We start from the raw sequence: 10,916 nt of genomic DNA on the forward strand, positions 1-10,916 counted from the left end.
GGTTACGTTTTGAGGCACCACAATGTAAGTGAAATCACATATATTGGGAACACCATTGAAAAAGCCTCTGGGAACCCTTGAAAAACCATTAAAGTAGAAGGCAGAGATGGGGGAAGGGTTTCATTGTTTCATCCTGTTCATCTGAAAAACACCACATGACTCTTGATAAAGTTAGTGCTTTATAAAAATCCCAGAAACACAGACACAAAAAACTGATCTTCCCCTGTTGCCCACAAAACCACCCGCCTGGGTCCATTCAGAGAGTCCTCATCTCCCTGTGAGTGCCATGCTCAGCTGATCACAAGTCCATCATTCTTTCCCAGATTGAAGGAACCAAGTGGGGCGGGCTTCAGATCAGGACACTAGAGACAGGGACTTTGGTGGGTCGCCCACCCTGAGGAACAACAATGCGATCTTCTCCTTCAGGTGACTCGTGAAATTGCCCTGCAGGGAGAAAGAGCATGACAGGGTCAGAGGTGTTTGTCCAAAGAGGCTGCGCCAGCCTCAGGTTAGAGGAAAGGAGGCTCCTGATTGGTTGTCCTCCCTTGATTTCCTACATGGTCATGCACACTTCCTAACACACAGGACTTATCAAGACATGTGCCACCCCTGCTATTCAGAAATTCCTCTTGTCGCTACTCAGCTGCAGCCACTACAGCAAAGTTATGAGGTGAAACTGTGGCAGAAGCCAAAAGCTTGCTCGTGTAATTGCCCAAAAAGGTTTCTTCGTGGGGGACAAGGCATTCTAAATCAAAAAGATGCTTCCAAAGTGAGGTGATAACAATTGCTGTCCCTGACAAACACTTGTTGGGCAATTTAAAATCACACAGGGAAGCTCCCTGGACACCCACATTTGTGAGACGCCTTCCCTTTCCATCCTAACTCATAACTGGCTGTTACACCAGACCACCCTCTTTTTCCAGGAAAGTTCTATTGTGCCACAGGAGATGAGTGGCTTCCTCATGACACAGAGCCACTACTAAAGCAACCCACAATCGTTTTTGCTACTGGGGTGCATGCTTGGTGCAGCAGTTCTGTGCCAGGCTTCACAGACCTTAACATCTCAACTCTGACTGGCCAATGGAGGGAAGAGGTTTTACCTTGTACATACAGCTCTGTGCGCTTACGGTCTGCCTGGATGAAGCAAGCCGTAGCCAGGAAGAAGCCGCCACCAATAACTCCCACAAAGGCACAGACCATAAGCGCATATTCAAGGCTTCGGAACTGCGACAGGAATGTTTGGGGGCGATCATCTTGGATTCGGTCACTGATCTGGAAAAGGGATTCAGCAAAAGAACATGCACACCATTATGCAGTGTCAAGTGGAGTGGCACAACCAATAGGAAAGCTGGCAGAATTGGAAATTGCTGGTGTTATTTATTGCTTGTGCTATTTCCTAGCACATAGCATTGCTGAGGCAATGAGTGGCAAAACCCATCCCTACCACTCAACCACTCTCTCCCTCTCTCTCCCCTGGTTTGTAGTGTGCTGTTGCTCAAAACTCGCCTAAAGGAATCGAAGATGCAGTACCTCTAAACCAACAAAATTCTTTCCAACATGTGGAAAACAGAGTATCTGCTAATGTTGTATGTATTATTTACATTGATGCTGGCTTTTAACAAGAATGACTACAAAGTGGCTGACAGGCAATAGAACTATTTTAACATTTTTCAAAGCCACACAGTACAAGCATATAAAATAAAAAATTATTTAATACAAACTTGAGAGCACACTTCCAGTTAACTCTCATAAGACCTGGCAAGATAAACACATTTTTACATGCCTCCAAACACAGCCTGGCAGGCAACATACAAGAAACATTTTGAGAGAGTCTTAGCTCCAGAGTTGCTATTAAGAAGGCCCTGCTCCCAAATGGAAAACAGTCTGTTCTTAAGATGATCACCCGGAGCAGAGCTTCAACAGCTGAGCTTAGATCCTGGGAGGTTAATATTGCACAAGGTTGCAATGCATCAATTTCCCTCGGCCTGAACAAATATTGCAGGATCAGCCTGGGCTCTTTCGGCCCAAGAAATACAGCTGTGTGAGCCTTGCAAGGTATGATCTAAATGTTGGGAAAGAGCAAGCGGCTGATGGCAGAGAAAAGAGGAGCTACTTGATGGGTAGAATGCCTCGGAAGTCGCAAGCTTTGAAAAGCTGACCAGAAGTGCCTTCTCGCTGTCCAAGCACTTACCAGGCCAATGAGATAAGGGCTCCCAGCATCACCCAGAAGATGCGACAGCAGGATCTGGAAAGCTTCAGCTGTGGATCGGCGTGTGGGGATGACAACATACTGGGAAGAGAATACAGCTGATTTACTGGTGCCCTCTGCTGGACAGCAAACAAGTTTTAAGGTCGCTTCCCCACATAACTATAAAGCCATTACAAGCCACTCTCTCACACACATTGCTAAGCCTCTTCTGGTTGCCCTTCATCTTGCTCCTCTTTTATTCTATACCCACTTTGGTGTGATACACACTCTTGCAACCTGAGGATTTCACTTAGCACATTTGACAAAGGGGACCAGAAGCCCCCAGAAGCTCATGTAGTCCTCTGTAGAAAAGCAGCACAGAGGTGCAGTCCTGTACACCATGCCAACTGCCATGCCAGATAGCAATTGTGGTGAAATAAATATATACCCGTGAACCATTGCGCCAGTGGATCTATGACACAGTGGCACAGCCAAAATGGGATAGGGATTTGGGCAGCACAAGGGAGGAGAAACCATCATGTTGGAGCTGTAAGAAACACTGCACTGACTACCCTGCTATCTACCGTGAGCACAGGAGCCCTGGAGGGATGCCCAAGGTGCACACTCGCAGCAATACTTCTAACTCCTCCCTAGAGTAGGCCAGAATTATTGTTTCATTAGAGGGAAAGAGATTTGCCTGTGGATATCTTGTGAATTCCCAGCAGAACTAAGTTTAAAAAAACAAACAAAACCACTGTCAATGGACAGTTAAATCCAGGGCTGATTCACTCTACTTGATTCTCCCTGGCTACCACCATGTGGGAAGGCAAATGAGAACGGTGCAATTCTGCAAATGAAATAAAAGTCTAGAGTTTTGCACACTGCCTCTTCTTCACAGTCTCACCAGAAGGATGTCCGCCACTATGGCCCAGTTGAGGGAGAGGAGGGTCTCACCAATGAAAATAAATACCTGCAGAGGAAGGAGGGGTGAAGAGGAGAGACGGTATTATTTTTGTTTTTAAAATCCTTTTATTTATTTTTTAAGATTCCGAAGCAGTGTACAAAAGTTTAAAAAGCACAGGATGGGCAGTAGTGGGACAGGCAACGGTACCCACCATGCCACACCATGGACACTGCCACAAGAAAGCTGGCAGCACCCCCGGGGGCTGTACCAAATTAACAAGTGAAAGTTGGGGAGAACTCACGTAGGTGGCAACGATGCTCTGCTTAGCGGTCACCACTGCCAGGAACAGGAAGGGGACAGAGCCCAGCAGTCCAGTTGCACACACCAGGGGATCAGCACGAGGGTTGGTGCGGCGCCAGCGCCGGGAAATCTCCACCCCAGCACTGACACCCAGCACACCAGTCACACAAGTGATGACGCCAAAGGTGAGGCTGCAGAGATAATGATACAAAGCATTCATAAAAGCACCGCAGAGAAGGCTCAGAGCACTTCACATATGGTACCCCACATTGCAGATGGGAGGATGAGAGACAGTGGCATGCCAAGGCCATCTACCAAGTTTACAGCAGGGGCAAGATTCAAGATTTGGGGCACCCCCATTTGTGACAGTCTCTTAGCCCCTATACTACAAACAGCTCAGAGTTAAGAAACACAGAGGTGTCAAAAGACAGCAGTGGTGAACCTCCACTGCTGAACCAAGTGTTCCTCAAGAGAGAGCTGAACTGATGTCATGACTAAGGGCTTCCTCAGCTACTAACTCACCTATCAGAGTCAGAAGCATGTCCTGAGGGAGAAGGCTGGAGAGTGCCAGCGGCCAGGCGTGAGCGGTACAGGAAAGTTGGTGTCCACAGAGCCAGGGAGCCTGTTACAAAGGCCACAGCTGTGAAGCCCAGCGATGACAATATAAAACTGTGACTGTCCATGGGGGGGGGGGGGGAGAGAGAGAGAGGAAATGTGAGCATAAAACAATAGCCCTAATCATTCCTGCAGTTGAGCAATTGGAATCATCAGAGATCTATTGCCACAAACATAACTTTCCTATGACCTCACATATAATGCTCTACAAGAGAGTTGGCTCACCCATTCAGCTGTAAAAATACAGAGAACTCAAACTATAGGCAACCAGGGATGAGCCAATCCTTAGAAACACTCAGCCATCTCACGGCAGGATCTCTTAGGTCACGGTTTGCCCACCTGTAATAGTGGTGGCACAAGTAGCAAGGTGTTCTCCAGCTCAGGAGGTTACTAGGAGAAAAAACCATACCAGGGAACTGCAACTGTGGGCAAATTGTAAAACACAGTGTGTAGAGTGCCACTGCCTCCTACAGAGAACATTACTGATGGCACAGTTATCACATCTGCAGAGAGCCGCAACCCTAGGCCTTAAGCCAGGGCAGGGAAGAACATTTTCTGTCAAGGGCTTTATATTATTTGGTATGCCAGGTGGGGTCAGGGCCAGAGGCAATGATGGACAAGGCTATCCCTTTCCTTTCCCCTCTCCTCCTCACCTTGTTTCCTATCTAGCAGGTTACTGCAGTGAGGACAGAGCACTCTTATCAGAGTTGCAGACTGATCACTTGCAGAGGGCTTTTATCACTTCCTCACTCCATTTCACCCTTTCAATGCCCAGCTACTGCACTGGCCTGTTGGCTCTTATTATGTTACAAAGAATGTTGGGGCACTTTCTCGTGGATTAAACAAGTCATTGGCCAGGCCTGCTGGACCTGGTGCAATTTGAGCACACACCCTAGAACACATCTCAACATCTGCTTATAACTGCAGGGGAAGACTGATAATATTGGACAAGCTTATGGTCAAGGGAACCTTCGCTACCATTACCAATTTCCTTAATTAAGTTCCCCAATACTCTGAGGAACCAAATTTCAAAACCACCTCCATAAAGCACTCTGGATAGCTACCTGTCAGTCTTGCTTTGAAAGCCCCCACAAGAAAGAAGACTGTACAGATTTTCCCTAAGTGGTTTGTTTTGCTTCTCAGTTTCTTGTCCTTTATCTATCACTAAAGAGAATATCTACACTGATCTGGAATCAATGAAACTAGGGCAAGGAAGCTATTCCAGAATGGAAAGGTGGGATGTGGCCTACATGGCAGCAGTACATTAAATGGTACCCATTACTCACTTGCGGCTCAGGGCCCGCAGGTCAGCTGCCCAGGAAGTATATTGCAGAGGGGCATCTGAGTGCGTCTCCACAGTTCCCCGAGGCGGCTCCCGCACCACAGTTATCAACAGTATCACCGCCAACGCCCCTAGAGCTGGTGTCACCTGTATGAGAAGATAATGATCTAAGTTGGAGGCATTCTAAACAGAAGAAAATAAAAACATGTATGCATAGGTGCATAGCAGACAAGCTTACTACAATGTGATGAAGATGAGCTGAACTGCAACATGAACATAAGGCAACAAACACCAACCAGTACAATTGTATCCCCTACTCACCCGCAGGGCCCAATGCCAGTCGTCAGCCACATCTTTCACCTTTGAACCCACTATGTAGCCCAGTCCACTGCAGGTGAAAAGGGAGAACAGTCAGACCCACACTCAGGCAGGCTCCCCTCTTTCTGTGAAAGCCAATTAGGTTTGGTCATTGCAACATGGGGGAATGCCAGAGGTCAGCGGTAGAGCGCCTGTCTTGCATGCAGAAAACCCCAGGTTCACTTTCCAGCATCTCCAGATAGGGCTGGGAAAAGAGCCCTGCTTGAAACCCTGAAGAGCTGCTGCCAGTCAGTGTAGACAATACTGAGCTAAATGGGCCAATGGTCTGAATCAGTTATATAAGGCAGCTTCCTATGCTCCTATTCCATGGCTTATGAACACACACATCTTGCTTTGATTGTTGCATAAGGCTGATTGCCAATTTACAGTAAACAGATGAATATCTCCAGTTCAACTTCACTACAGTGCATACCCCGCCCTGAAACAGACCACAGGGTGTTCGCACCTGCCCACAGGTATGGCGAAGTAGAAGATGCTGAGCATGCGGGATCGCCGGTCACCCACAAACAGATCAGCAATAATGGTGGGGGCAATAGTTGAGTAGCTGGCCTCTCCCACACCCACCATGCCTCGTGTCAGCAGCAACAGCCAGAACATCTAACGTAGAGAAAACAAACAATAAACTGAGGAGATGTAATAGTGTAGCTATAAATCTGAAACACACCCCTAAAGAACCTCAGGACATGCAGTCATGTATGGGTGCAAAGAATACTTCGTCAAGTATTCTTAACCCCTTCTCAGAATTACAGTTCCTAGGATTCCTTGTTTGGTAAGTGTGAATGTCAAGAACAGGTTTCAAACCTGTTCAGCAATACTTTATAAATAGCCACTTTTCTGTGGCTTGTGACAAGTAAGAATCTCCTCTAGTCAATCAGGCACAAGGCCTTCCAAAACAGTTTCTTACCAGCTAGCAAATGTTTGTGATTTTATCCAGAGTTCAGCTTAATGACACACAGCTTAAACTGAAGGAAAGCCTTGCACCTTCCCAATCTCAAGAGGACAGCTGTGCCAGATCTCCCCTGCCCCATAAGCCTCAATGCTGGGGGGTGGAAGGTAAGACACACAGATCCCAAACCCAAAGTTCTTCCCCATGCCTGGGTGAAAACTAGTCTACAGAATCTTCTCCCCTGCCCCCATACCTCCTTGGGAATGTAGCTGCTCCCCAGCGTCACTATTGACCAGAAGGTGATCCCAATGCACATCAGGTATTTGCGATTATAGCGATCCCCCAGGTAACCGAAAATTGGTGCAAGTACCATATAGCTACTAATAAAAACTGAGAAGAAAGAAATAATTATTCCCAGTGGCAAACACTCCTGCTTCAATAGCACTGCCCTTACAAAGTGCCTGGGTTGTGGGTGGGGAAGAACCAAGCCCCACCACCCTACTCACCTGTTTGTAGGAGCCCTGATTTGCTATCATCAATTGTAAAAAATGCCTCAATGTCAGGAAGAACGCCTGAGGTAAGGAAGAAGGATCACAGTGTTAATACTGAGGAAAGACAACTAAGTATCCTCACCCCAAAACAATCCATCATGACCTTCATTATCTAAAGTTAAGGATTGTTGTGGGTGGGGAGAAAATCAACACCTCATCGCTTTAAAACTTACAGTGCCCACCCACCTGACACAGCTGGGAAGAGAAGTTCCAGCTACAGTCTCATAGCACCCCAGCACCCTTACCAGCCACAGTGAAGCGGTCCATGTAGTTCAGTAGGTTAACAAAGCAGAGAACTCCCACAATGAAGCCAGCCCGTGTAGAGGAGATGCCTGTGAGGGTCTGTACCTCTTCTTCCCCTTCATGCCCAGTTTGCAGACCATCCTTTCCCTCTTCCTCTGTGTCATCTGCCTGGGTCAGGATTGGGGCCGTATCCATGTAAGGTTGCCGCTGAGATGCCATGGCCAGCGGCAAGAAGAACCCACTGGAGAGACAATATGAGATAGCCAGCCCCTTACAAACCCTAAAGAACTGCAGGGGAGAACAGCAAATCTTATGACAGTTACAGAAGAACTTAACTAGGGCGAGAAAAAGAACCAGAAGAAGACGACGACCAGAAGAGAAGGCCAGTCAGTAACACAAAGGCAAAACACACCCACTGTTCAGCATTAGATTCTTATTTCCCACTCCCTTATTTATTTATTATGTTATTATTATTATTATTATTATTATTACATACATATATTGCTATAATGTAAACAAAGCCAAAGATGAATTTAAGGGTAGCTACTCCTCAGAGTCACATCTCAGACTGAAGGGAGAAAAATGACAACAGGCCCCTTTCCCCACCAAGCCTGACCTCACCCTAAAGCTGTAATTAACCTGTAGCCCCCACCCGCAAACGCCCCCCTTTCGCATCCCCCAGTTCTAACCTGAGAGTTACCCAGGGAGGGAGTCCCGTCGCCCGCTCTCCCCGGCCCTACCAAGGCCCCGCCAGCATCTCACACGCCGCCCTCCCCGGCGACGGACGTACCCGGCCTGCCACCCCCTCCCCACTCGGCGGAGCGGCTCGGCGGGATCACGTGACGGCTCTTTTCCTCGCCCTCCTTTCACGAGCTTTGATTATCATGTGACTCTTCTTCGTCCCCGCCCTTTCCGCCTCCCGACCCCTGGGTGCCATGGCAACAGAGCCGGTCGCCTGATTGCCTTCCGCGTCACCAATACAAATACAGGAGGCGCCGCGCGCTCTCTCCCGCCCCTCAAGACGTCAGAGAGGCTAGCGTGTGTGTGGCGGCGGCAGCGTGGGGGTTACTTCGGTTGTCATAGTTACCAGCCCAAGCCCAGGCTCCCTGCCCCTTCTGTGGAAGTTTGAACGACCCATAGCGGGTCCCTGCCCTCCTCGAGGCGCGTTCCTTCGTCGCCATGGTTACCAGAGCGCTGCGGCCTGCGCTCCCCGGTCCCCGCAACACACCTGGCGCCTTGTTTACTGCCGCCGTCTCACTATCGGGAAAGCAGCCAGCGCGCCTTCCGTCACGCCTCCAAAGCACATTAAACTCCATAATCACTTCCCGTCACACGCCCTACCCCAAAATCTGTGACAAACACTCCCTTGAGTAAGAGAGGTGACATGATAGACGTTTGCCAACACCGTGCATGGATGGCATGGATAGAGAGATGGGTTTCTCCCTCGCAGCGCTCGTGGGCATCCCTTGACGCTGAACGCTGGGAGAAATCAGGAGCGGCAAAATAAAAAGTACTGAATTTCCCCCAACACACGATTAAAAAGTTTGGAACTCCCACCCGCAGGAGTAAGGAATGGCCACAAATTTGGATGGCTTTAAAAGAGGATCAGGCAAGTTTGTCGAGGACGAGGCCATCAAAATGGCTGGGTTCGCCAGCTGCTGGGAACAGGAGACAGGTGATGGGTAGGGTGCTGTGGTGCTCCTGACCTGCTTGCAGGCTTCCCACTGGCCCCTGTGAGGAGAGGATGCTGGACTAGAAATCCGGATCCAGCAGGCACTTGCATTCTTATGAGTCACTATCTTGAACGTGAATGCTTTATGAGAGATCCCACACACAACCAAGAGGATTGGTAACATCTAGAAGTGGGTAACCCTGTTCAGTCTGTTACAAACAAAAGTGGTACCTCAGATGTAATAGGTTGTTGAGGCACCAGAAATCCTGTTTGTGCAACCATCTAGTCCAAACAAACCTACTCCACAATAACTCTTTTTGTCAGTCTTTCAGGAAGCCATCAGAGCCTTTGTTGTGTTTGATACAACAGACATGCATGGCTACCCTTCTGAAATTTACACCCCAGGTCTTCTCCCTGTCATGGCAGCCCCCCCCCCCTTCACACTGCCTGGAAACCAACACTTTTTACAGTCCTGAATTAGTGCGGGTAACAGGGCCAGATTTAGATGAAGAGAGGCCCTAGGCTACTCCACTTGTGAGGCCCCTCCCAATCCCCCACCCTCACAACTGGAAGAAAATGGAAGAAAGTTATAAACAAAATTAAGTGAAGCCAAGGATGACAGGTATTTAAAATTCTGCAATTCACAATTTCTCCTCTAAAGGACATCAGAAAACTTCATTAAAATTTGTCACTTTCAGTGTACAGAATGCTCAGTGCAGACAACCTCTCTTGAGACATTGTGGCCCTCAATTCATGTTTAATTCTTTTGAGTCTTGAAAAACTCCTCTCTCTCCCGAGCAGTCAGAGACCATAAAAGCTAAGAAATAGCCACAAGATTGCTTCCACAATAGGAAAGGCCATCTGAATTTTTTTCTTGTGTATAATTTGATGAAGGTCTGTATGAGAGAGTGCTCTGCTGTAAGCCTATGGCTTTGTCTCATGTATAGGTGAAAGTGCAAAAGTTCATCTATAAATTTCAGGTCAGTATCTTCTGAGTATGCTTCCATCAACAGTTCAACACCTTGCTGAATTTCTTGCTTGGATGCTATCAGGATAGCAAGAATGGAAAACAATTGTGCAACATCCCTGTACAGAGTACTACTTCTTTTTAAGTTGGCTTCGAGTGCTTCAAATATAGGAATAAAGGATTTTATTCTAAACTTATCTCTTGAAGAAAGTGCATCTAAGGCATCAGGTGCGCTTCTGTCATTTCTTTGCTGTTCCCTCACTCTTTTTCGCCTTGCTTTGCAGTTAATATTTAGCAAGGTGGCATTTGCTTGCTTCTCAGGCTCATCAAAATCTTCTCTAATTTTCCTTTAAATATCCACAAGTGAACAGTACAAACTTGCACAAGAACTCAGTAACAGGCCTGATTTCTGAAGGGCTTTGCTGACCTTGTGAAAATGACCTAGTACACAGATTTATATCTCTAAGATATAGACTTTGGCTGTGAACTAGGGCCCCCACAAAAAAAATTCAAGTTGGGCCCCAGAGTTTCAAATTGGGCAAATTGAGTCTCATAGTTGCTGGGCCCGAGTTACCCTGCCCTCGCATGAAGTCTTGGGTTTGCAATTTGGGGAGAGGGGAGATTACCCGCTCGGGGGTGGGCAGGCTGGGGAGGCCCCCTAGTTTTAGAGGCCCTAGGCTTTAGCCTACTTAGCTTATACATAAATTCGGCACTGGTGGGTAATAAAGTCATCCTAACTCAGATCTACACAACTCACAACCTGCCAGACTTGGCAGATATTTAAAGGCTGCATTTACTTACCGCCTGGCTGCAAGGGCAAAAATCAAGCTGCCACTCATTTGGCAAGACAACGTCGTGCACTTCACATAAAACTAAACTGCCTGCAGTCTAAGAAAGATTAAATGAAAACACTTCAGCCAGGCACAAGGC

The 10,916-nt window shown here is 47.6% G+C and overlaps 1 protein-coding gene across 3 annotated transcripts; it reads right to left on the reverse strand.

The window, feature by feature from the left end:
* Positions 1 to 166: 166 nt before the first annotated feature.
* On the reverse strand, positions 167 to 8,281 carry SPNS1 (SPNS lysolipid transporter 1, lysophospholipid). 3 transcript variants are annotated; one of them, XM_080976216.1, is made up of 13 exons: positions 8,138 to 8,281; positions 7,350 to 7,588; positions 7,060 to 7,125; positions 6,807 to 6,943; positions 6,113 to 6,264; positions 5,611 to 5,677; positions 5,294 to 5,436; positions 3,915 to 4,067; positions 3,394 to 3,583; positions 3,093 to 3,158; positions 2,192 to 2,290; positions 1,101 to 1,272; positions 167 to 444 (listed from the first exon to the last, which is right to left on the reverse strand). In XM_080976216.1, exons 2-13 carry the CDS (start codon positions 7,564 to 7,566, stop codon positions 350 to 352), a joined length of 1,557 nt encoding a protein of 518 aa, XP_080832342.1. In that variant the 5' UTR covers positions 7,567 to 7,588; positions 8,138 to 8,281; the 3' UTR covers positions 167 to 349. The 3 variants fall into 3 exon arrangements, with proteins under 3 accessions (XP_080832342.1, XP_080832341.1, XP_080832343.1); XM_080976215.1 differs by having other exon boundaries at positions 8,037 to 8,195; XM_080976217.1 differs by having other exon boundaries at positions 8,048 to 8,172.
* Positions 8,282 to 10,916: the final 2,635 nt, after the last annotated feature.

The sequence above is a fragment of the Podarcis pityusensis genome, assembly GCF_964106645.2.
Source record: "Podarcis pityusensis genome assembly, chromosome: 13".
Taxonomy (NCBI): domain Eukaryota; kingdom Metazoa; phylum Chordata; class Lepidosauria; order Squamata; family Lacertidae; genus Podarcis; species Podarcis pityusensis.